Source organism: Carcharhinus amblyrhynchos, chromosome 7, assembly GCF_965287045.1.
Source record: "Carcharhinus amblyrhynchos chromosome 7, sCarAmb.v2.hapA, whole genome shotgun sequence".
NCBI lineage: Eukaryota > Metazoa > Chordata > Chondrichthyes > Carcharhiniformes > Carcharhinidae > Carcharhinus > Carcharhinus amblyrhynchos.
Genome location: NC_137330.1, coordinates 124,842,416 through 124,869,397, shown reverse-complemented (window position 1 = coordinate 124,869,397; position 26,982 = coordinate 124,842,416). Strand labels below are relative to the sequence as shown.

Below are 26,982 nucleotides of genomic sequence, written 5' to 3'. Positions count from 1 at the left end.
ACAAAGAGTTGGATGAATGGGTCTTTTTCTAATTGGCAGTAAGGGACTAGTGGGGTTCCTCAGGGATCTGTACTCTGATCCCAACTGTTCATATTATATATTAATGATTTGGAAGTTGGAACTGAATGTATTATCTCCAAATTTGCGGTTGATACAAAGTTGGGTGGGAGGGTGAGCTGTGCGGAGGATGTAGAGAAGCTTCAGCGTGATTTGGACAGGCTGAGTGTGTGGGTACATGCATGATAGATGCAGTATAATGTGGATATATGTGAGGCTATCAACTTTGGTAGCAATAATGGAAAGACAAATTATTATTTGAATGGGTGTAAATTGAGAGAGGTGGATACTCAGCAAGACCTTGGTGACCTCATGCATCAGTCGCTGAAAGTAAGTGCATAGGTACAGCAGGCAGTAGAGGAGATAAATGGACTTGATAGCGAGAGGATTTGAGTATAGGAATAGGGATGCTTTGCTGCAATTGTACAGGGCATTGGTGAGGCCACACCTGGAGTACTGTGTGCAGTTTTGGTGACCTTAACTGGAGAATGATGTCCTTGCTGTAGAGGGAGTACAGCAAAGGTTTACAAGGCTGATTCCTGGGATGGCAGGTCTGTCATACAGGTCGGTTAGGATTATATTCACTAGAGTTTAGAAGGGTGAGAGGGGATCTCGTAGAAAATTTTAAATTCAACAGGATTAGACAGGATAGATTCAGAAAGAATGTTCCCAGTGGTGGGCGAGTCCAGATTTTACAGCTTCACCCAGCGGGGTGTGAATGTGTGGAATTCACTATCACCAAATGTGAGGCAAAAACGTTTTCTGATTTCATGAAGCAATTAGATATAGCTGTTGGAACTAAAAGGATATGGGAGGAAGGGAGAATGAGGGGACTGAATTTGCTGATCATAGCTCAAAGGGCCAGATGGCCTGCTCCTGACTCTAGTTTCAACATCAGCTCTGCTTCCTGTTAGTTAGGCAATCTTCAATCTTTGTCAATATGTCAGCCCCTAAACCATCAGCTTTTATTTCTACAATAACATTTAAAGTGGCACCTTATCAAATGCCTTCTGAAAATCGAAGTACAATACACCCACCAGTTCACCTTCATCCAGAGCATGCGACTCCATGATAATATAACCATTCAGAGTTCACTGAATGTCTTTAAAATAATTTAGCTCAAATTCTCAAAACAAAACGTTTTTCTGGATTGCACTTATTTGTAACCAGCATGCACACCACATCTTAACTCTCCACCTAACTGAGCCTACCTACTTTTCTCTGATCTTTTTTAGTTGTTGATCCCTGAAGTCAAAATGGCCCCAAACTTGTAAGTGGAATAAAGTCTAAGTTGCTCAAGTTCCATTTTGCACAGTTAAATCTCTCCAAAACTAAATGTTAACCATGGATTAGATATTCATCATAATATAGGAACATAGAAATTAGGAGCAGGAGGAGGCAAATTCAGCCTTTCAAATTTACTCCAGCATTCAATCAGGTCATGGCTGATCTCTCCCTGGTCTCAAATCCACCTCCCCACCTGTTCCCCATATCCCTTTTTTTAAAATCAGAGATATGTCTATCTCCTTCCTGTAACCATTCAGTTCCACCACACTATGGGGCAGTGAGTTCCAGAAATTCACCTCTGCGAGAAGTAGTTCCTCCTCATCTTGGTTTGAAATCTATCACCTCTCACCCTATACCTGTTGTAGATTGCCCCATTAGATTTTTATCGATTGTTGAACAGTAAAGGAATGAAGGGTTATGGTGAGCGGGTGAGATCAGCTATGATCTTATTGAATGGCGGAGCAGGCTCGAGGGGCTACATGGCCTACTCCTGCTCCTAGTTCTTAAGAAACATTTGTTCTATATTTACTTTATCAATCCCTTTTAAAATTTTATATACCTCAATCAGATCCACACTCATCCTTCTAAACTCCTCATATCAACCCCTTTATCCCAGGAATCAATCTGCTGAACTGCCTCCAATACCATCACAACCTTCCTTAAACAAGGAGACCAAAACTGCTCCAGATGTAGTCTCACTAACACAATTGCAACAACACTACCCTACTCTTATACTCCAGTCCCTTTGTAATAAATGGAATTTAATGTTGGCAAGTGTGAGGTGGTCCACTTTGGTAGGAATAATGGTAGGAAGGATTATTACTTACGTGGCGAAAAACTGCAGCAGGCGACCCTGCAGAGGGACCTCGGGGTCCCTGTGCATGAGTCGCAAAAACCCAGCCTGCAGGTGCAGCAGGTGGTCAGGAAGGCGAATGGGATGCTGGCCTTCATAGCGAGGGGGATTGAATATAAAAGTAGGAAGGTCTTGCTGCAGCTGTATAGGGCATTGGTGAGGCCGCAGCTGGAGTACTGTGTGCAGTTTTGGGCGCCGCACCTGCGCAAGGATATTTTGGCCCTGGAGGGAGTGCAGAGGAGGTTTACTAGGCTGATACCGGAGTTGAGGGGATTGAGCTATGAGGAGAGGCTGAATAAACTAGGCTTGTACTCGTTAGAGTTTAGAAGAATGAGGGGAGATCTCATTGAGACGTATAAGATGATGAATGGGATGGATAGGATAGAGGTGGAGAGACTCTTTCCGCTCAAAAAAGACAGTAGGACTAGGGGGCACAGCCTCAAGATAAAGGGGGGGCAGTTTAGAACGGAGTTGAGGAGGAACTTCTTCACTCAAAGGGTGGTGAATCTCTGGAATTCTCTGCCCGTTGAAGTGGTGGAGGCTGCCTCGCTAAATATTTTTAAGAAGCGGGTTGATGGGTTTTTGATAAGAGAGGGGATTAAGGGTTATGGGGAGAGGGCGGGAAAGTGGAACTGAGCCACGACAGATCAGCCATGATCTTATTGAATGGCGGGGCAGGCTCGAAGGGCCAGATGGCCTACTCCTGCTCCTATTTCTTATGTTCTTATGTTCTTATGTAATAAATGCTAACATCCCATTGACCCCGTTTATTACATGCTGTACCTGTGTACTGACTTTCTGTGATTCATAAACATACACACCTAAGAACACCTCTATGCAGACGCATTTTAAATCTGTTTTCCATTTGGGTAATAATTTGTTTTGCTATTTTTTCTGCCAAAATGGATAAGCACACGCTTATCCAGATTAAACTCGGCTCATTCTCGTAGCCTATCTATATCTGTTAGTGAGATCTTTATATTCTCTTCACTGCCTGCTTTCCCACCTATTTTAGTATCATCCACAAATTTTGCTATGTTACACTCTGTGCCTGCTTGCAGATCATTTCTATAGATTGTGAAGTTGAGATCTGAGGGCTGACTCCTGCACTCTACTAGTTACATTTCACCAGCCACCATCATTTATCCTGACCTTCTGCTTTCTGTCAGTCTACCTCCAATCCTCTCACCTTCTGGATCAGTCTTTTTTTAATGCAGCATCTTGTCAAATGCCTTCTGGAAGTCCAGGTATACCACACTCATAGGCTCCACACTATCTACCTTGCTGGTTATGTCCTCGAAGAATTCAAGCAAGTTTCTCAAGCATGACTTGCCCTTCATTAAATTCTGTTGTCAATGGTGGATTGAGCTTGGTTTTTCCAAATGCTCATTCATCTCCTCCTCAATGATTGATTCCAGCAACTTCCCCACCACAGATGTCAAGCTAACTGACCATAGTTTCCTACCTTTTGCTTCTCTCCCTTTTTGAATAGGGGCGTCACATTAATGTGTTTCCAATCCAAGGAATTTTTAAATATCATAAGCAATGCATCCACTATCCCTGCTGCCACCTCCTTTAATACTGAGGGTGCAGGCCATTGAGTCCCAGAAATTATTCTGCCTTTAATCCCATTAGTTTATTCAATTCCCTCTCCCTAATGATGGTTATTACACCAAGTTCCTCTGCATTATCTACAGTTTTTGGAAAATCTTCATCATTCTCAACTGTGAAGACAGAGTCAAAATATTGGTTTGGTGCCTTAGCCATCTGTGTATCCCATTAATACCTCACCAATATTGTTCTCTAAAGGGCCAACATTTATTTTAGCTATTCTTTTCCTCTTTATATAGTTGTAGTAGCTTTTGGTATCTGTGTTTATGTTTTCTGCTAGTTTCCTTTCGTAGTTCATATTAGCTGTTTTGATTTTAGTAGATTTTGTTGAACCTTAAAGTTCTCCCAATCCTCCCGCTTGCCGTTAGCTTTTGTAGTTTGGTATACCCTAGCTTTTGCCTTTATATCCTCTTTGAATTCCTTGTGTCAGCATGGAATGTGTTTCTTCCTTTTACAATTCCCCTTCTTCTCAGAAATATACTTTAATTGAGAGGTATTCAGTATTTCCTTGAGCATCCGCCATTGTTCCTCAACTGTCCTTTCCTCAATTATTTGTGCCCAATTTATTTGGGCCAACTCTTTCCTCAGGCCTGTATAATCATCTCTGCCCAACTCTAAAACTTTAGTATGATTCTCTGTCTTCTCTCGCTCAATCTGAATCTGAAATTCTAGTATGCTGTGATCACTCTTTCCAAGAGGATCTTTAACAACAAGACTATTTATCAACTCTTCTTTATTACGTAACACTAAATCTAAAATAACCTGCTCCCTGGTTGGCTCCGTAACATATTGCTCTGAGAGACAATCCCTCAGACACTCCTTGAAATCTCCCTCGAGGCTACCTTTGCCTATCTGATGAATCCAATCGATATATATGTTAGACCTACCCTTCTCACAGCCCTCATTATTTCTTGATTTATAGTATGTCCCACTTCTGAAATATTGCTGAGGGGCCTGTAAATTGCTCTCATCGTGATGTTTTCCCCTTAGTTTTTTATTTCCACCTAGATTAATTTAACAAGTGGGTCCTAGTGCCGTTTCTTAATACAGCATTGGTATCATCTTTAACCAATAAAGCAACTGCATCTCCTGTCCATCTTGTCCATTCTTTCAGAATTCTGAGTAGCCTCGGACAACCTAGTCCTTCTGTTTGAGTCATCCTCACCAAATGATACCCATATGAAAGCACTGGAGAGAGTGTAGAAAAGCTTCACAAGAATGAAGTTTCACAACTAGTTATGAAGAAAGATTGAAGACATTTGGACTGATTTGCTTGGAGTAAAGAGGGTTGAGTGAAGATTTGTTAGAGGTATTCAAAGTCTTGAGGGATCTGGACAGAACAGATAGGGAGAAACTGTCCCCATTGTTAAAAGAAGGAAAAGTGATCTGAGGAAAAATATTTTTCATACAGCAAGTACTTAAGTTTGAAATGTACTGCCTGAGAATGTGGAGGAGGCAGGTTCAATCCAGGCATTAAAAAGGAAATGAGTCTGTTATCTGAAAAAGAAGAATGAGCAGGGTTATGGTGAAGAAGTGGGAGAGACTATTCAATGAATTGCTCATTCAAAGAGCTGATGTAGCTTTGATAGGCTGAATGGCCCCCTCCTGCAATGTAACAATGATGTGTTTCGAAATAAAATTAGAATTTAATTCTAATTTTAGAATTGGTGGGAGGAATGGGTTTGAATTTATGGGGCATTGACATCAGTATTGGGGTAGGTGGGACCTGTTCAGGTGGGATGGGGTTGGTCTGAACCGTGCTGGGACCAGAGTCCTGGCGAATCATGTAGATAGGACTGTAGATAGGGCTTTAAACTAATTGGGGGGGGGGGGAGGGTGACATTATGGGGGCTAAAGTTAAGGAGAGGGTACAGGTAAGGGAAGAGGCCGAGGATGTCCCAATAATAAAGGGAGTAGGGGGCGTGAGTATGGTTGGTGGCGTTCTGGCAAACAGGGGCCAGGTGAAGGCTGGGATGAAGGCACTTTATCTGAATGCACGAAGCATTCGGAATAAAGTGGATGAGTTGGTGGTGCAGATCGACACAAATGGATATGATCTGGTGGCCATTACAGAGACGTGGCTGCAAGGTGACAGGGACTGGGAGCTGAATGTCCAGGGGTATCAAGTGTTTAGGAAGGATAGGCGGGAGGTAAAAGCGGGGGGTGTAGCTCTGCTGATTAAGGATAGCATCAGGGTGGTAGCAAGGGATGATATAGGAACCAAAGAGCAGAAAGTGGAATCATTGTGGGTGGAGATTAGGAACAGCAAAGGGAGGAAGATGCTGGTGGGTGTCGTCTATAGGCCCCCGAATAATGATCTGGAGGTGGGGCGGGCTGTTAACGCGCAAATAAGTGCGGCGTGCAGGAATGGGACGGCCGTAATTATGGGGGATTTCAATCTGCATATTGATTGGTTGACCCATGTTGGACGCGGTGGGCTCGAGGAGGAGTTCTTGGAATGCTGCCGGGATAGTTTCCTTGAACAGTGTGTGTTGGAGCCGACGAGGGAGCGAGCTATCTTGGATCTGGTGTTATGTAATGAGGCGGGTAGAATGAGGGACCTTGTGGTGAAGGATCCTCTTGGAGAGAGTGATCATTGTATGGTGGAGTTTCTGGTGCAGATGGAGAAGGAGAAAGTGGGTTCCCGGACACGCGTCCTTTGTTTGAACAGAGGGGAGTACGGTAGGATGAGAGAAGAATTGGTGAATGTTGACTGGGGGAGCGCGTTGGAAGGTAGGTCTGCTGAGGAGCAGTGGAGGATCTTTAAGGAGATCTTTCTTGGCGCTCAGCAGAAATTTATTCCGATGGTCAAAAAGGACCGTAGGAGGAGAGGTAATAAGCTGTGGATAACGAAGGAGGTGAAGGAAAGTGTTAAATTAAAAGCGGAGGTGTTTAGAGTAGCTAAGAGTAGTGGGCGAGAAGAGGATTGGGAGAGGTTTAAATGTCAACAAAGATTGCCAAAGAAGTTGATAAAGAAGGGTAGGAGAAACTATGAAGCTGGGCTAGTGCTTAATATAAAAAAGGATAGCAAGAGTTTTTATAAATATATAAAAAGGAAGAGGCTGGCTAGGGTGAACGTTGGACCCTTAGAGGATGAGAGGGGGGACTTAGTGGTAGGGGATGGGGAAATGGCTGACGTCTTGAATAACTTTTTTGTTTCTGTCTTCACGGAGGAGGACGTGAATAATTTGCCGGGTGTTAGCGATGGAAAGATGGTAGGAGTGGAGGGCCTGAATGACATTATTGTTACTAGAGAGGCGGTGCTCGACAGACTGGAGGGGTTGATTGTGGACAAGTCACCAGGACCGGATGGAATGCATCCGAGGGTTCTGAAAGAAATGGCGGAGGTGATAGTGGATGCCTTGGTGATTATTTTCCAAACGTCGCTGGATTCCGGGGAAGTGCCGGATGATTGGAAAACGGCTAATGTTACGCCGTTGTTTAAGAAGGGTGGCAGGCAAAAGGCAGGGAATTATAGGCCGGTTAGTTTAACGTCTGTTGTAGGAAAAATGTTAGAATCCGTGATCAAGGAGAAAATAGTGAGGCATCTTGAGGGGAATTGCTTGATAGAGCAGACGCAGCACGGTTTCGTTAAGGGGAAGTTGTGTCTGACGAATTTATTGGAGTTCTATGAGGATGTGTCTAGGGCGGTGGATAGAGGAGAGCCGGTGGATGTGGTCTTTCTTGATTTTCAGAAGGTGTTTGACAAGGTGCCTTACAAGAGGTTATTACAGAAGGTCAGGGGGCATGGAGTTGGGGGTAGGGTGTTAGCGTGGATAGAGGATTGGCTGTCAAATAGGAAGCAGAGAGTGGGGGTCAATGGGTGCTATTCGGATTGGCGGTTGGTGACTAGTGGAGTGCCCCAGGGGTTGGTGCTGGGGCCTCAGCTATTTACCATTTATATAGATGATCTGGAGGAGGGAACTGAGTGTATGGTGTCGAAATTTGCTGATGACAACAAGATTGGTGGAATGGCAAATTGTGCGGAGGGTGTGGAGAGTCTGCAGAAGGATCTAGATAGGCTGGGCAAATGGGCCAGGAACTGGCAAATGGAATTTAATGTTGGCAAGTGCGAGGTGGTCCACTTTGGTAGGAATAATGGTAGGAAGGACTATTACTTACGTGGCGAAAAACTGCAGCAGGCGACGGTGCAGAGGGACCTCGGGGTCCTTGTGCATGAGTCGCAAAAACCCAGCTTGCAGGTGCAGTAGGTGGTCAGGAAGGCGAATGGGATGCTGGCCTTCATAGCGAGGGGGATTGAATATAAAAGTAGGGAGGTCTTGCTGCAGCTGTATAGGGCATTGGTGAGGCTGCAGCTGGAGTACTGTGTGCAGTTTTGGTTGCCGCACTTACGCAAGGATATTTTGGCCTTGGAGGGAGTGCAGAGGAGGTTTACTAGGCTGATACTGGAGTTGAGGGGGTTGAGCTATGAGGAGAGGCTGAATAAATTAGGCTTGTACTCGTTAGAGTTCAGAAGAATGAGGGGAGATCTCATTGAGACGTATAAGATGATGAATGGGATGGATAGGATAGAGGTGGAGAGACTCTTCCCGCTCAGAAAGGACAGTAGGACTAGGGGGCACAGCCTCAAGATAAAGGGGGGGCGGTTTAGAACGGAGTTGAGGAGGAACTTCTTCACTCAAAGGGTGGTGAATCTCTGGAATTCTCTGCCCATTGAAGTGGTGGAGGCTGCCTCGCTAACTATTTTTAAGAAGCGGGTTGATGGGTTTTTGATAAGTGAGGGGATTAAGGGTTATGGGGAGAGGGCGGGAATGTGGAACTGAGCCACGACAGATCAGCCATGATCTTATAAGAACATAAGAACATAAGAACATAAGAAATAGGAGCAGGAGTAGGCCATCTGGCCCTTCGAGCCTGCCCCGCCATTCAATAAGATCATGGCTGATCTGTCGTCGCTCAGTTCCACTTTCCCGCCCTCTCCCCATAACCCTTAATCCCCTCTCTTATCAAAAACCCATCAACCCGCGTCTTAAATATATTTAGCGAGGCAGCCTCCACCACTTCAACGGGCAGAGAATTCCAGAGATTCACCACCCTTTGAGTGAAGAAGTTCCTCCTCAACTCCGTTCTAAACCGCCCCCCCTTTATCTTGAGGCTGTGCCCCCTAGTCCTACTGTCTTTTTTGAGCGGGAAGAGTCTCTCCACCTCTATCCTATCCATCCCATTCATCATCTTATACGTCTCAATGAGATCTCCCCTCATTCTTCTAAACTCTAACGAGTACAAGCCTAATTTATTCAGCCTCTCCTCATAGCTCAACCCCCTCAACTCCGGTATCAGCCTAGTAAACCTCCTCTGCACTCCCTCCAAGGCCAAAATATCCTTGCGCAGGTGCGGCGCCCAAAACTGCACACAGTACTCCAGCTGCGGCCTCACCAATGCCCTATACAGCTGCAGCAAGACCTCCCTACTTTTATATTCAATCCCCCTCGCTATGAAGGCCAGCATCCCATTCGCCTTCCTGACCACCTGCTGCACCTGCAGGCTGGGTTTTTGCGACTCATGCACAAGGACCCCGAGGTCCCTCTGCACCGTCGCCTGCTGCAGTTTTTCGCCACGTAAGTAATAGTCCTTCCTACCATTCTTCCTACCAAAGTGGACCACCTCACACTTGCCAACATTAAATTCCATTTGCCATTTCCTGGCCCATTCGCCCAGCCTATCCAGATCCTTCTGCAGACTCTCCACACCCTCCGCACAATTTGCCTTTCCCCCAATCTTGGTGTCATCAGCAAATTTCGACACCCTACACTCGGTTCCCTCCTCCAGATCATCTATATAAATGGTAAATAGCTGAGGCCCCAGCACCGACCCCTGGGGCACCCCACTGGTCATCAACCGCCAATCCGAATAGCACCCATTGACCCCCACTCTCTGCCTCCTATTTGACAACCAATCCTCTATCCACGCTAACACCCTACCCCCAACTCCATGTCCTCTGACCTTCTGCAGTAACCTCTTGTGAGGTACCTTATCAAACGCCTTCTGAAAATCCAGAAAGACCACATCCACCGGCTCTCTTCTATCCACCGCCCTAGACACATCCTCATAGAACACATCCTCATATTGAATGGCGGGGCAGGCTCGAAGGGCTAGATGGCCTACTCCTGCTCCTATTTCTTATGTTCTTAATAGTTTGAGTGCGGGCCTTTTAAATACATTAGTTTACTTATAAGAAAGTGGGTCTGGTATCATTTCAAATAAGGACACAGGAACTAAGAGCAGGAGTAGGCCATTTGGCCCCTTGAGCCTGCCCCGCCATTCAATAAGATCATGGCTGATCTTTTGTGGACTCAGCTCCGCTTATCCGCCCACTCACCATAACCCTTAAGTCCTTTATTGTTCAAAAATTTATCTATCCTTGCCTTAAAAACATTCAATGAGGTAGCCTCAACTGCTTCACTGGGCAGGGAATTCCACAGATTCACAAACCTTTGTGTGAAAAAGTTCCTCCTCAACTCAGTCCTAAATCTGCTTCCCCTTATTTTGAGGCTATGCCCCCTCGTTCTAGTTGTGGAAACAACCTCACTGCTTCTATCTTATCTATTCCCTTTATAATCTTGTATGTCTCTTTAAGAGCCCCTGCATTCTTCAGAATTCCAATGAGTATAGCCCCAGTCTACTCAGTCTCTCCTCATAAGCCAACTCTCAACTCTGGAATCAACCTAGTGAATCTCCTCTGCACCCCCTCCAGTGTCAGTGTATCCTTTCTCAAGTAAGGAGACCAAAACTGTACACAGTATTCCAGGTGTGGCCTCACCAGCACATTATGTGGCCTCACTGTTTTTAAACTCCATCCCTCTAGCAATGAGGAACAAAGTTCTATTTGCCTTCTTAATTACCTGCTGTACCTGCAAACCAACTTTGTGTGATTCATGCATAAGGAGACCTGGGTCCCTCTACACAGCAGCATGCTACAATTTTTCTTTGTTAAAAATCAGTCCATTTTGCTGTTATTTCTACCAAAATGGATGACCTGACATTTACCAACATTGTACTCAATCTGCCAGACTCTTGCCCACTCACTTAAACTATCTATATCCCTTTACAGACTTTCAGTATCCTCTACATACTTTGCTCTGCTACTCATCTTAGTGTCATCTGCGCACTTTGACACACTACACTTGGTCCCCAACTTAAATTATCTATTTTAATTGTAAACAATTGTGGTCCCAATACTGATCCCTGAGGCACACCACAGTCACTGATCACCAACCAGAAAAACACCCATTTACCTCCACTCTTTGCTTTGTACTAGTTAACCAATCCTCTATCCATGTTAATACATTACCCATAACACTGTGCACCTTTATCTTATATAGCAGCCTTTGGTGTGGCATCTTGTCAAATGCATTCTGGAAATCCAGATACACCACATCCACAGGTTCCCCATTGTCCACCGCGCTCATAATGTCCGCAAAAAATTCCAGCAAATTAGTTAAACATGACCTGCGCTTCATGAACCCATGCTGCGTCTTACCAATGGGACATTTACCCTCCAGACGTCTCGCTATTTCTTCTTTGATGATAGATTCTAGCATTTTCCCTACCACAGAAGTTAAGCTAACTGGCCTATAGTTACCCGCCTTTTATCTACCTCCTTTTTTAAACAGTGGCGTCACATTTGCTGTTTTCCAATCTGCAGAAACCACCCCAGAGTCCAGCGAATGTTGGTAAATTACCACTAATGCGTTTGCTATTTCCCCCGCCATCTCTTTTAGTGCCCTGAGATGCATTCCATCAGGGCCAGGAGACTTGTCTACCTTTAGCCCCATTAACTTACCCAACATTCCCTCTTTTGTAATGTCGATCAGTTCCATTTGGAAAGTATGATTTCCATTCCAGCGGATCATGTTAGGTTATCACAGAAAACCAGTGGGAAACTAATGAGAGAGGGAATTGCAAACCTGCTTTTGTCAGTTTAACTTGGTTGCGCACTGAGACTGGACCAGTTTCTAGTTTTGATGTGTTGGAGTGAAGAATTTTGTTGAAATATGTTTAAAGGGCAAATAAAACATATGAAGATAAAACATATAGGTTCCTGCTCCTCAGTGGCTCCAAGGACATGAAGCTTCACCTTTAATGATGTTTCGGATTTCCTCCTGACCTGTCTTCTCGTGCAGCTGATATTTCTTATGCAAAAGGATGGTTGTTCTTTAACTTGGGAAGCCAAGAAAATAAAAAGGATACTAAACATGTAATACTTATTGAATGTTATTTAGATAATCTGTCATTGTGGAATAATGTACACCATATGAAAAATATGAGTGAGAAAAAATTGCAGAACTGACCTTGCTGGCTTGAAATAGAGTGAGAAAGAAAATCTCGAAAGGTTAGTATGTGCACGTGAGCCCCGAACAGACAGATTAACGTAGAAACTATAAGCAAGAGCAGGCCAGTCAGTCCCTTGAGCCTGCTCCAGCATTCTTTATCATCATGGCTAATCATTCAACTCAGTAACTTGTTCCCACTTTCACCCCATATCCTTTCACCCCTTAAGTGATATTTAACTTCTTGAAAACATACAATGCTTTGTCCTCAACTGCATCTGTGATAGTGGATTCCACAGGTTCCCCACTTGCTGGGTGAATAAAGTTCATAGAATCCTACAGTACAGAAAATCATCTCAGTCTGAAATGAGCTCGCCCATATTCTGAGGCTGTGCCCCCGAGTTTGAGACCCCCCTCACCATCAGGGGCTATTCTTCCTGCACCTACCCTATCTCGTCCTGTTAGAATTTTATTGGTTTCTGTGACATTCTCTCTCATTCTTCTGAACTCTAGGAAATATAATCTGAACGAACTCAATCTCTCCCACCATCCTGGGTGTAGAACCTCAAAGGAGAATTATTCCAGTCATGAAGGAGAATAGTTTGCGTCTGGGTGCAGAGCCACATTGGACAACACAGTGAGTCACAAAGGAGAGTTCTATAGACGTCTGTACGGTCTGTGAGACTCAGTTTATTTGATCTCTCTAACAAATATATATTGGAACTTTACTTAAAGAGGAGGAAATCTGTTAATTATACACCTATTGACTGTTAACATCCACCATAATACTATTATCTGGGGACTTACCTGTGCTTATATATACATGAAAAGGCTAACAGAGAGGATTTGCTGGAGGCTCAGAGAATTAAATATATATCTCTTTAATTAATCTTGCAAATGAATAAAATCTATGCTCCAGTACTCACCAGCTGGCTGTCATGTTTTAGTATCTCCTTTGCCTGACAACATGCAGCACATTAACCCCCTCGCCAACTTGCACAAGGATATTATACACCATTCCCAAGATCACAGTGGAACTATGTAACAGAAGTACACATCACCTACCGAAGGTCCAGCAAGCGGATTCTTTTTATGTCAATGTTATCGATGAAAATCTGACCCTCGTTCAACTCCACCATCCGGAAGAGCGCAAGAAATAAAGTGGACTTCCCTGAACCTGTCCGACCCACAATTCCGACTTTCTCACCAGGATGAATCTTCAGATTAATTCCATTGAGCACAATTGGGAGACCCTCCTGATAAGAAAGGACTGCATCCTGGAACACTATCTCACCATGCTGTGGCCAACAGGAAGGAACCTGGGGGCAAGGAATATAGGGAATATTTTCATGAAGAATGTTATATAACAATGTGATACAATATACATGAGAGGTTACAGTGTTGTTGCTAATTTGTTTATGGAATGTAGGCATCACTGGTTAGGCCAGCTTTAACTGACCATCACTAATTGTGCCACCTTCTTGAACCACTGCAGTCTCCCTGGTGTAGGAACAGCGACAGTTGCAAATGAGAATGGTGTATGACTCAGAGGAATTCAAAGCAGAAGCAGCCCCTTGCATGTGCTGTCCTCGCTAATCGAGAGGTACAGGTCATGAGTTTGGAAGGCGCTGTAAAAAGAATCTTGTTGCACAATCGCTTTCCAATAAGGATAGGAATACCGAGTCATACACTGTTTACTATAACACAGGATGTAGAGATGCTGGCGTTGGACTGGGGTAAGCACAGTAAGAAGTCTCACAACACCAGGTTAAATTCCAACAGGTATATTTAGTAGCACAAGCTTCAGAATGCTGCCCCTTCATCAGGTAAGTGGGACTTGTTTCACAAACAGAACGTACAAAGACACAAACTCAGTTTACAAAATAATGGTTGGAATGTGAGTCTTTACAGATAATCAAATCTTAAATGTTCAGACAATGTGGATGGAGAGAGGGGTAAGCACAGGTTAAAGAGATGTTTATTGTCTTTAGACAGGACAGTTCATGAGATTTTGCAAATCCAGGCCAGTTGTGGGGGTTACAGATAGTGTGACATGAACCCAAGAATCCGGTTGAGACTGTCCTCATGTGTGCAGAACTTGGCTATCAGTCTCTGCTCAGCGACTCTGCGCTGTCGTGTGTCGTGAAGGTCGCCTTGGAGAACGCTTACCCAGAGATCAGAGGCTGAATGTCCATGACCGCTGAAGTGTTCACCAGCAGGAAGAGAACAGTCTTGCCTGGTGATGGTCGAGGGGTGGTTGTTCATCCGTTGTCGTAGCGTCTGCATGGTCTCCCCAATGTACCATGCTTCGGGACATCCTTTCCTGCAGCGTATCAGGTAGACAATGTTGGCCGAGTTGCAAGAGTATTTACCGTGTATCTGGTGGATGGTATTCTCATGTGAGGTGATGGTATCTGTGTTGATGATCCGGCACGTCTTGCAGAGGTTACTGTGGCAGGATGCGTGGTCACTGTCTCTGGAAGGCTGGGTAGTTTGCTGCGGAAAATGGTCTGTTTGAGGTGGTGCGGTTGTTTGAAGGCAAGAAGTGAGGGTGTGGGGATGGCCTTGGCATGATGATCGTCTTTGTCAATGATATGTTGAAGTCTCTGGAGAAGATTCGTAGCTTCTCCGCTCCGGGGAAGTACTGGACGACGAAAGGTACTCTGTCCACTGTGTCCCGTGTTTGTCTTCTGAGGAGGTCGATGCAGTTTTTCGCTGTGGCACATCGGAACTGTCGATCGATGAGTCGAGCGCCATATCCTGTTCTTATGAGGGCATCTTTCAGCATCTGCAGGTGTCTGTTGCGATCCTCCTCATCTGAGCAGTTCCTGTGTATACAGAGGGCTTGTCCATAGAGGATGGCTTCTTCAATGTGTTTAAGATGGAAACTGGAGAAGTGGAGCATTGTGAAGTTATCTGTGGGCTTGCGGTACAGTGAGGTGCTGAGGTCCTTGATGGAGGTATGTGTGTGCAAGAATGCAACTGATTCCAGAGAGTAGTCCATGGTGAGTCTGATGGTGGGATGGAACTTGTTGATATCATCATATAATTGTTTCAGTGATTGTCTTCCTTTGGCCTCATGGTGAACAATGTCATCGATGTATCCAGTGTATAGCATCGGCTGAAGATTCTGTGTGGTGAAGAAGTCTTGTTCGAACCTGTGCATGAAGATGTTGGCATATTGAGGTGCGAGTTTGGTCTCCATGGCTGTTCCGTGTGTCTGGATGAAAAACTGGTTGTTGAAGGTGAAGACATTGTGGTCCAGGGTGAAGCGGATGAGTTGTAAAATTGCATTTGGAAACTGGCAGTTGTCAGCGTTGAGTATCGAGGCAGTTGCAGCAATGCCATTGTCGTGGGGGATGCTGGTGTAGAGTGCCGAAATATCCATTGTGACGAGGAGCGCCCCTGGTTCAACTGCTCCACGTGTACTGAAGGAAGTCCGTAATGTTGCGGCAAAAGCTGGGGGTTCTTTATACAATAGGTTGCCCTCGACATAGCCGGATAGGCTCTCGCACAGGGCCCCATTGCCCGATATGATGGGACGGCCAGGTGTGTTTGCCTTGTGAATCTTTGGGAGGCAGTAGAGATCTCCAACGTGGGGAGTACATGGGATGAGAGTACGGAGGGTGCTCTGAAGGTCCGGATTAAAGGTCTTGATCAGAGTGTTGAGTTGACGGGTGTGTTCTTTGGTCAGATCTGTGGGTAACCGTTTGTAGTTTTTCTCATTGTTCAGTTGTCGGTACACTTCTTTGCAGTAATCCATTCTGTTCAGTATGACAATGGCCCCTCCTTTGTCTGCTGGTTTGATGACAATGTTGCAATTGGTCTTGAGAGCGTGGATGGCGTTGCGTTGTGCTTGGCTGATGTTCGGGGCTGTCTTGTGAGCGCGGTTGATGAAACTGGTGTTGACGCACCTCCTGATGGCTTGGGCATACATGTCAAGTTGAGGGCAGCGGCCTTCTGGAGGAGTCCAATTGGACTCTTTCCTCTTTGGTTGCCGCACTGTGGATCTCTCTGTCGGCTGTTCCGGTTCATTGACTGTCTCATTGTGTTCGCTGTTGGCCTCTTGGGGTTTGTGGAAAAACTCCCGCAGCTTCACTCGCCTGATGAATTCCTCTGTGTCCGCTGCGAGACTGATGGGTCCATTTTAGTGGTGGGGCAGAAATTCTCGGCAGAGAACTTCGACTTCATCTGCTTGAAGTGTATAGTGCGACAAGTTGACAATGGACTTCCCTGCGGAGGTGCTGTTTTCTACTGTGGTACTGGCTTGGTTGCTGCTGGTGGTGTTGCCGAGTTTCTCAAGTTCCCGGTTCTTGGTGTGCATGTAGGTGGTGTAGTTTCTTTGTCTCATCTGCTTAGCAGAGTTTTGCAGCTGGTCTGTGTCCTGAACGCAAGTTGAGAATATGAATTCCATCTTGGTTTCCAGAGTGTGGAGTTTGCTGTAGAGCTGGTTATGAGGTGGATGAGGAATGTGAAAGAGGTGCGATGACAAAGTCTCTCAGCGTAGTCTGTGTTATAGGTTGCCCTGAGTGGGTTTGTGATCTGTAGTCCTTTTGGTATCTTGTCTGCTTTCTTGCATCTTTGTAGAAACTTGATGTCTGTGTTGACATGCACGATCTTCTCGGAGATCCTCTCTACTTGGAGCCCACAGTTTGTGGTTTTGACGGTAGCGATGATGTGGAGATGCTGGCGTTGGACAGTAAGTCTCACAACTCCAGGTTAAAGTCCAACAGGTTTATTTGGTGGCACAAACCGCAAGTTTTCGGGACACTGCTCCTTCATCAGGTGAGTGGGAGTCGTGTTTACATACAGGGCATATAAAGACACAAACTCAATTTACAAGATAATGATTGGAATGTAAGTCTTTACACGTAATCAACTCTTCAGTACTCAAACATTGGTGAGACTAGGCAGATGCTATAACAACGGATGAATGAACACCGCTCGACAATCACCAGGTAGGAGTGTTCTCTTCCTGTTGGGGAACACTTCAGCGGTCGTGGCCATTTGGCCTCTGATCTTCAGGTAAGCATTCTCCAAGGCACATGACTGAGACTGATTGCCAAGTTCCACCCGCATGAAGGTGGCCTGAACTCGGTTCATGTCACACTATCTGTAACCCCCATGACTTGCCTGGGCTTGCAAAATCTCACTAACTGTCCTGTCTGGAGACAATACACATCTCTTCAACCTATGCTTAACACTCTCTCCACTCACATTGTCTGTACCTTTCAAACTTGATTACTTGTAAAGATTCACATTCCAACCATTATTGTGTAAATTGAGTTTGTGTGTATATATGCACTAATTGTGAACTGAAATCCCACTTACCTGCTAAAGGAGAAACACTCTGAAAACTTGTGGCATGTGCTACCAAATAAATCTGTTGGACCTTAACCTGGTGCTGTGAGACTGCTTACTGTAATATAACACAGCCAGAGAATTGTATTCATTCGTAAGAGCCAATTGAAGATCAATGAATAAACCGCTGACCTCACTCACAGACAGATAAGGTCAATGAATAAACCGCTGACCTCACTCACAGACAGATAAGGTCAATGAATAGTGAGGTCAGGGTTTATTCATTGACCTTATCTGTCTGTGAGTGAGGTCAGGGTTACTCACAGACAGATAAGGTCAATGAATAAACCCTGACCTCACTCACAGACAGATAAGGTCAATGAATAAACCCTGACCTCACTCACAGACAGATAAGGTCAATGAATAAACCGCTGACCTCACTCACAGACAGATAAGGTCAAAGAAAGAACCGCTCTGACCACGCACACAAACAGACATATTTATTGAATGAATAAACCATGCTAACCACACTCGCTGACAGATGAGGTTACTGAATAAACAACACTGACCTGTTGGTGAAGCTGTAACTTTAACGGTATATTAACACAGGCAGATAAGGCTAATGTGTAAAACAATGCATTGCACTAATTGATCATGTTATATCATTTTGAGAATGATGAAGTCACACAGCATTGAAAGGAATGATCTTTGTTCAAATATTTTCTCATAGATCTGACTGAAGTGAGTTATCTCTAGTTTCAGTATTGGGGTCACAGAGCTTTCAAATTCAAAACAACTGGCATTCAGAAGCTGAAAGCGAAACAGTCACAGTAAGGAGTCTCACAACACCAAGTTAAAGTCCAACAGGTTTAATGGTAGCACAAGCTTTCAGAGTCTCACTCCTTCCTCTGGTGAGTGGGGCCGCTCACCTAATGAAAGGATAGTGCTCCAAAAGCTTGTGCTATCAAATAAACCTGTTGGACTTTAACCTGGTATTGTGAGACTTCGTACTGTGCCTACCCCAGTCTAACGCTGACATCTCCACATGACGGAAAATCCGTTATGTTCAAGCCTAATGCCAATTTACGTCAAATGAGATGGGCCAGTAAAATTGGAAGAGTCAGTTCAAACTTTGCACCATGACTTGTTTGAGGAATTCACATTGGGACAAAAAATGGGCACACATCAACGGGACGATTGGTGCTGAAATAACTTAATGGACTCAATATTAAGCAATGGACTCAAACTGTGTGTGTGAAAATTTAAAAATTCATAACGAGGTCATCAACAAATCATAAAGTAAAAACATTGAGAGCATGATTAAGATGCCTGCAGAGAAAACAAAAAACGGCTGTGTGGCTGATAGTGAGGAAGAACATAAAATCAACAAACAGATTAGTTGGTCAGTTTCACGGCAAATGGAATTGAACCCTGAGCAGTGCGAGGTAGGAATTCTGTACACAAGAAATGGTAATGTGTTGAAAAGTGTAGAGAAACCTCAGGCAGTATATGCATGGATTTCTGAAGGGAGCAGGGCAGTTAGATAAGATGAATAAGATATGAGATACTTACTCGAATTGGCTGTGCCACAGAATATAACAACAATAAAGTTCTGAGGGGCCAAGAAAGAGTGAAAATGAAAGGAACTATTTCCATTTGCAGAGATCAATAACCAAGAATTTGCAGAATATGGACACATTTCGTCACTCAGCGACTGTGGAATTTTAAAAAATTTTTTTTTATTAGTGTCACAAGTAGGCTTACATTAACACTGCATTGAGGTTACTGTGAAAATCTCCCAGGCATTCCAGTGCCTGTTTGGTTACATTGAGGAAGAGTTTAACATGGCCAGTGTGCCTAACCAGCACGTCTTTTGGACTGTGGGAGAAACCCAAACAGACACGGGGAGAATGTGCAGACTCCACAGAAACAGTGATCCAAGCCGGGAATCGAACCTGGGTCCCTGGTGCTGTGAGGCAGCAGTGTTAACCACTGTGCCATCCCATTTGTAATGAATTACAGTGTTTGAAAGAGTGATGGAGATCGAATTTGTCATCACATTTAAAAACACATTTGGATATGCCATGGATGGGCCAATGGACAAAGAGCCATTGATGGGAGGTTGATTTCGGCTAGATAATCCTTTTACAGCTTTTCTGGTGTCATAAATTCTCTATGTTGCGAGCAAATGCTGGCTGGAAATCCAAAACGAATACAGAAAACATTCAAAACACACAGGTTAGAAGGTACTTGTGGAATAAGGAAACAGGAATAAAAGTAATACTTTATATCTCTGTGACCTTTATTAGAAATAAAAGAAGTTATAAATGTTCTGGTCGAGGGTGGCAAAGACCTGAAACATCAGTTTCTTTCTTATGTTTGCTGTCAAGCTAGCTAAAATCATTGGCAAGTCAGTCAATGTTTTGGTCAGTTTGTGTTTTCTCCCTTATTTGTTCTTGAGTGGTGAGTATTGGCAGCTAAACCAAACTTTATTGTGCATCTCCAGTTTCCCTTAAGAAAGTGGTGATGAGCTGCTCCCTTGAACTGGTAAAGTCCATGTGGTGTAGGTACACCCACAGGTTGAGTTCCAGGATTGTGATCCAGTGACAGTGAAGGAATGGCAATGCATTTCTAAGTCAGGATTGTTTGTGTTTGTAGGGCAATTTAAAGATGATGGTGTTCCCCCTCTCCGACATTAGTTTTTTCAGGTGCTAGAGGTTGCAAGTTTACAAGTTACAGTCCAAGGAGTCTTGGTGAGTTTCTGCAGTGCATATTTGTACATGATACACACTGCTGTGTGATGGAAGGGGTGAATTTTTAAGGTGCTAGATGCTAACAAACTGGTCGAGCTTCTTGAGTGTTGTTGGAGCTGCACCCATCCAGGCAAGTGGGGAGTATTCCATCACACTCCTGACTTGTACCTTGGAGATGGTGGACAAGCTTTGGTGAGTCAGAACATGAGTTACTCTCCACAGAATTCCCAACCTCTAACTTTATGGAGAGGGGGTGGCCCAGTGGTATTATCATTAGACTATTAATCCAGAAACTCAGCTAACATTCTGGGGACCTGGGTTCGAATCCTGCCACAGCAGATGGTGGAATTTGAAATCAACAAAAAAAATCTGGAATTAAGAATCTACTGATGACCATGAAACCATTGGCTTTGTCAGAAAAACCCACTCCGTGCAATAACGTTCTTTAGGGAAGGAAATCTGCCGTTCTTACCTGGTCTGGCCTACATGTAGCTTCAGATCCACAGCAATGATTCTCAACTGCCCTCTGGCAACTAGGGATGGGCAATAAATGCTGGCTGACCAGCCAGTGACACACACCCCCCACCCACCACACAACCCCGCCACCCATGTCTCACGAATGAATAAAACAAAGAAACTTGCTCTAATAGTCCCAGTATTTATATGGTAGACTCAGTTAGGTGTCTACTTAATCAAATTTGCAAATGTTGCACCCACTCAGTCCAGGAAATTCCAGGCTGTCTATTTTTGTCCTTAACGAATATGATGTGGTACAGTAGCAACATAACATTAAACCAATAGAAATTTCCAAAGTCCTTTTGTTCTCTTTTCCTCATAGTCATGCAGCTTTGCTCCAATTCCATTTGTATCATCCTCATTTTATTTTTCCCATGTCTCCCATCATGTTGTTCTAATATTTCCCCTTGACATTCTTGAATTGGCAACTTCTGTCACAACTCCGGTCTCACCATGTTTTCTGCATTATTTTCTGTTCTATCTTCTCGCTGTCCCACACACAATATCTCCCGCTTACCTCAACATTCCCCTCCTGAGGTTCAATGGGAATCTCAGTGGTATATTCATCCAAACGCTCCACGCTGACCATCTGCATTTCAGTTTGTGTGAAGCTTGCAACAACCCCAGAGAGTAGGTTTGTGATTGACAATGCGTAGGACAAAGCAAGACCCACAAGACCTGCACAAAGAGAAAAACACAGGTGCAGTTACACAAGAGCCAAGTGTGACAAACAGTGGTGTTTACTTGAGGTAACAACAGGAAAAATTCAAATCTATAGACTGAAAAACATTTTTAGAGGCACTGCATCGGTAGTGAAGTTGACGTGGTGTATATGGATTTTAGCAAAGCATTTGATAAGGCTCCCCATGGAAGGCTATTGCGGAAAATGCACATGCATGGGATTGAGGGTGATTTAGTAGTTTGGATCAGGAATTGGCTAGCTGATAGAAGACAGAGGGTGGTGGTTGATGGGAAATATTCAACCTGGAGTTCAGTTACAAGTGGTGTACCTCAAGGATCTGAATGGGGCCACTGCTGTTTGTCATTTTTATAAATGACCTAGATGAGGGTGTAGAAGGATGGATTAGTAAATTTGCTGACGACACCAAAGTCGGAGGAGTTGTAGACAGTGAGGATGGATGTTACAGTTTGCAGAGGGACATAGATAAGCTGCAGAGCTGGGCCAAGAGGTGGCAGATGGAGTTTAATACGGAAAAGCGTGAGGTGATTCACTTTGGTAAGAATAACAGAAGTACAGAATATAGGGCTAATGGAAGGACTGTTAGTAGTGTTGATGAGCAGAGAGATCTCGGTGTACATGTGCATAGCTCCCTGAAAGTTGGCACCCAGGTTGATAAGGTTGTTAAGAAGGCGTACGGTGTGTTAGCTTTTATTGGTAGAGGGATTGAATTTCGGAGCCGTGAGGTCATGTTGCAACTGTACAAAACTCTGGTGCGGCCACACTTGGAGTATTGTGTGCAGTTCTGGTCGCCGCATTATAAGAAAGATGTGGAGGCATTGGAAAGGGTGCAGAGGAGGTTTACCAGGATGTTGCCTGGTATGGTGGGAAGGTCTTATGAGGAAAGGCTGAGGGACTTGAGGTTATTTTCATTGGAGAGAAGAAGGTTACGAGGTGACCTGATTGAGGCATACAAGATGATCAAAGGATTGGATAGGGTGGACAGTGAGAGCCTTTTACCTCGGATGGCCTTCATAGCGAGGGGGATTGAATATAAAAGTAGGGAGATCTTGCTGCAGCTGTATAGGGCATTGGTGAGGCCGCAGCTGGAGTACTGTGTGCAGTTTTGGGCGCCGCACCTGCGCAAGGATATTTTGGCCCTGGAGGGAGTGCAGAGGAGGTTTACTAGGCTGATACCGGAGTTGAGGGGATTGAGCTATGAGGAGAGGCTGAATAAACTAGGCTTGTACTCGTTAGAGTTTAGAAGAATGAGGGGAGATCTCATTGAGACGTATAAGATGATGAATGGGATGGATAGGATAGAGGTGGAGAGACTCTTCCCGCTCAAAAAAGACAGTAGGACTAGGGGGCACAGCCTCAAGATAAAGGGGAGGCGGTTTAGGACAGAGTTGAGGAGGAACTTCTTCACTCAAAGGGTGGTGAATATCTGGAATTCTCTGCCCGTTGAAGTGGTGGAGGCTACCTCGCTAAATATTTTTAAGAAGCGGGTTGATGGGTTCTTGATAAGAGAGGGGATTAAGGGTTATGGGGAGAGGGCGGGAAAGTGGAACTGAGCCACGACAGATCAGCCATGATCTTATTGAATGGCGGGGCAGGCTCGAAGGGCTAGATGGCCTACTCCTGCTCCTATTTCTTATGTTCTTATGTAATGGCTAACACGAGGGGACATAGCTTTAAATTAAGGGGTGATAATTATAGGACGGATGTCAGAGGTAGGTTCTTTACTCAGAGGGTAGTAAGGGCGTGGAATGCCCTGCCTGCAGCAGTTGTGGACTCGCCAACTTTAAGGGCATTCAGATGGTCAATGGATAGGCATATGGATAACATTGGAATAGTTTAGGTTAGAGGGACATTAGATTGGTTCCACTGGTCGGCGCAACATCGAGGGCCGAAGGGCCTGTACTGCGCTGTAATGTTCTATGGTCTATGAAAGAAGGTTGGAATATGATGGCTCTCACCTTGTTGAAAAGAGCAGAGGATGGGGTGGAACAAAAGGGAAGGTCAGGGATGGGTGTGAGGGCCGGGGAGAATAAATGCCAAAGACATCATGGAACAAAAGGCAAAGGCAGAGGCAATGGTTGGAGTAAAGAAATAAAGCAAAGATCCAGAATAAGTGTTATTAGCAGAATGAAGGTCAGCTCAGTCAGAAAGTAAAAACAAGACACAGACAGGAATGTGGCCAAAAGAAAATTAAAAGAGGCACAGAGTTCATTGTCTGAAGATGTTGAATTCAGTGTTAAGCCCAGAAGAGTACAAATGCCTAATGAGAAGAGTAGGTGCTGTTCCTCTAGCTTATACTGGGTTCACATTGTACTACACTGTTCACTGATGACACGAAGGTCGGTGGTGTTGTGGATGGTCTGGAAGGATGTCAAAAGTTGCAGCAGGACATAAATAGGATGCAGGACTGGGCGGAGAAGTGGCAGATGGACTTCAACGCGGATAAATGTGTAGTCGTCCATTTTGGCAGAACCAATGGGATGAACAAGTACACTATCAAGGGCAAAAGTCTTAGTAGTGTTGAAGAGCAGAAGGATCTTGGGGTCCGGGTCCACAGGACTCTTAAATCGGCCTCGCAGGTGGAGGATGTGGTCAAGAAGGCGTATGGTGTACTGGCCTTCATTAATCGAGGGATTGAGTTTAGGAGTCGGGAGGTAATGCTGCAACTTTATAAGACCCTTGTCAGGCCTCACTTGGAGTTCTGGTCACCTCACTACAGGAAGGACGTAGAAGCTATTGAAAGGGTACAGAGGAGATTTACAAGGATGTTGCCCGGACTGGGAGGCATGCCTTATGAAGTTAGGTTGAGGGAGCTGGGACTCTTTTCCCTGGAGAGACGAAGGTTGAGAGGCGACCTGATAGAGGTTTATAAAATGTTGAGAGGAATAGATAGGGTGGATTCTCAGAGGCTAGTTCCCCAGGTTGAAATGGTCACTACAAGAGGACACAGATTTAAGGTGCGGGGAGGAAAGTACAGAAGTGATGTTAGGGGTAAGTTTTTCACTCAGAGGGTGGTGAGTGAATGGAATCGGCTGCCGTCAGTGGTGGTGGAGGTAAACTCGCTGGGGTCTTTTAAAAGACTTCTGGATGAGTATAGGGGGTTTAATGGGATTGGGGGTTATAGATAGGTCTATAGATTGGTAGGTGTTGATGTGTTCGGCCAAACTCGTGGGCCGAAGGGCCTGTTTGTGCTGTAGTGTTCTATGTTCTATGTACACTGACAACATGGTGAATTCAAATGGCATGAGCTGGAATGTTGGGGTCAGGTTTGTGATTGCTCAGAAACCAAATGGAATGTAATAGCTTGAACACAATATGGACCACTTAGAATACAAGCTCCCAGATTAAGGCAGTAATGGCTTTCCCAATCAGGGAGCTCTGCAGGTTTCCATAATGTGGAGTATCAGAGTTACTCCGGGTTTATACTCTGTACGAGCAAGTGTCTGAGTGTTGCTAACTATGTAAATAAATCTAAGTTTGGTGAAGGGACACCAGCCTCGGATGCATTATTTCAGTGATGATGAGGTAAAGCATGACCTTATAGGAACTCGCTCTCAACAGCTAGCCCAAGTTAGCCGGAGCCATTCTTATGCATCGTGCCTTTGTTTGGAAGAGTAGTCTTGTTCAACTATCATTGAGAATTGAAGTAATGGGCAAATGAGAAACCATGGCTAATTCTCCTGAAACGTTTCAAGAATTGACAGAACTAGTCAGGAAATACGATGACCCCCAAGCCACCTGTAATTCTGAGATGTTATAGGTTTTACTCAGCAATCCAAGAGCCAGGGGAATCTGTTATGGGGTTCCCAACTAGGTTAAGATAACTGGCGGAAACATGTGAATTTGGTTTAACCCTTAACAAGATGCTTAGAGACCGTGCGGTATGTGGGATTGATAATGCAACAATTTGAAAATGCTTATTAGCTGAAGCTCAACTGGACTTTAAACTGGTGCTAAAGTTGGCCTTATCATTTCAAAATGCTTCAAGTGGAGCACGAGTTGCAAGCTATCCCAGTGGAAGTGGACACCCGAGCCAATTCGACTGAGTTCAGGGCCTACCACTTGAGCGCAGGCAATTACATCGTTTCACTCAGGAAATATCCAGTTACTCCAGACCTGTCCACAGCACAGCCCCAAAGTCAAACTTCAATCAGTTACAAGTCCCTTTAGAATCCCGCCTTGCATTGTAATTGCTGCCAATATGTGGAGTCGAAACAATGAAGGACTCTGACAAGACTTTAGAAAAACAATTTGTAAGCTGATATCCAGGAGAGTTCACACCCTGGAACGTCCATCTGATTTACAAGAATTAAATTGCATCTCGATGTCCAAATCGGACCCAATTGAGATAAACATATGATTAAATTGATATCTAGTCCTACTGGTGCGGTCATTTCAGTGGCTGGAGAATCAGTGTTCCATAAAATTTGCTATCGACTCCAGCCTTTAACTTTACTCAAGACCTTTGTGAATTGTGGGTATAACCTCTGTCCCTGTCTCATATGAAAGGCAACTGGTTTGGTTATGAATGATTGTGGTGGAGGGCTCGAGCCTAAGCCTGATGGGATGAAATTGGTTGTGAGAGATCCACTTAAATTGGCTCAACATCTTTCAGTTGGAGTAACCACCTTAGTGAAGTACCCTGAAGTTTTCTCGGAAGGTCTAGGGACTATCAAAGGAGCCAAAGCGACCTTACACATGACCAGGAAGTGATTCTGTGAGTTTACAAGGTTCACCTCGTATCATTTGCCTTACGGGCAAAAGTTGAAGCAAAAATCTGAAGACTGGAACATGAAGGGATCATCAAACTAGTCTAACTTGCTAAATGGGCAGCACCAGTCACGCCAGTTTTGAAGCCAGATGGATTTGCTGGGATTTTAAACAAACGGTCAACCATTTCTAGCAGCTGGATAAATACTCAATCCCCCTGGACTGAGCTGGCAGGACAGTCCCCATTTTCCAAACTTGAAATGAGTCCCGCTTATTTACAATTCCAGCTAGAGATATTCAACAATTAACACATACGGCCTAGACTGCCACTCTCATCAGCTTGCTCAACCTTCCAGCAAACGATGGAGAACATTTTACAAGATCTACCTCAGGTTGTGATTTATCTGGACAATGTCCTCATAAAAGGAAAAACATATAAGGAACGACTAGAGAACTCAGAGGGAGTTGGAAATTGATTTTCCAAGGTAAGGGTGTACCTAAGAAGGGAAAAAATATATATTCCAGGCTCTCCAAGTGACGGACTGGGCTACAGAGTAGACAAGTCTGGTCTACACCAGCTGGAGGACGAGGTGCAGGCGATTAAAGGCACTCCAGTTCCTACCTCGATAAGGAGTTAAGATCATTTCTGGGATTGATAACCTGCAATGAGGAAATTTATACACAACCTTCCAGGATAAAGAACAGAGCAGTACAGGAATAGGCCCTTTGGCCCACCTTACCTAGACTGACTACCTGTATCCCTCTATACCCGGCCTGTTCATGTGCCTATCCAGATCAGTCTTAAGTGTGGTTAACGTATCTGCCTCAACCACCTCACTTGACAGTGCATTCCACTACCTTCTGTGTAAAGAAAACTTGCCCAAACGTCTCGACTGAATCTGT

At 44.6% G+C, this 26,982-nt stretch overlaps 1 protein-coding gene across 1 annotated transcript in view; it reads right to left on the bottom strand.

Annotated features, from left to right (window-relative positions):
* abcc10 (ATP-binding cassette, sub-family C (CFTR/MRP), member 10) overlaps positions 1 to 26,982 on the bottom strand; it is a 185,868-nt gene that overhangs the window by 18,027 nt on the left and 140,859 nt on the right. Inside the window, exons 12-13 of the mRNA XM_080193456.1 lie at positions 21,187 to 21,347; positions 13,165 to 13,418 (exon numbers count right to left, since the gene is read on the bottom strand). Of these exons, the coding sequence (XP_080049582.1) occupies positions 13,165 to 13,418; positions 21,187 to 21,347 (415 nt within the window). The remainder of the gene's footprint in view (positions 1 to 13,164; positions 13,419 to 21,186; positions 21,348 to 26,982) is intronic.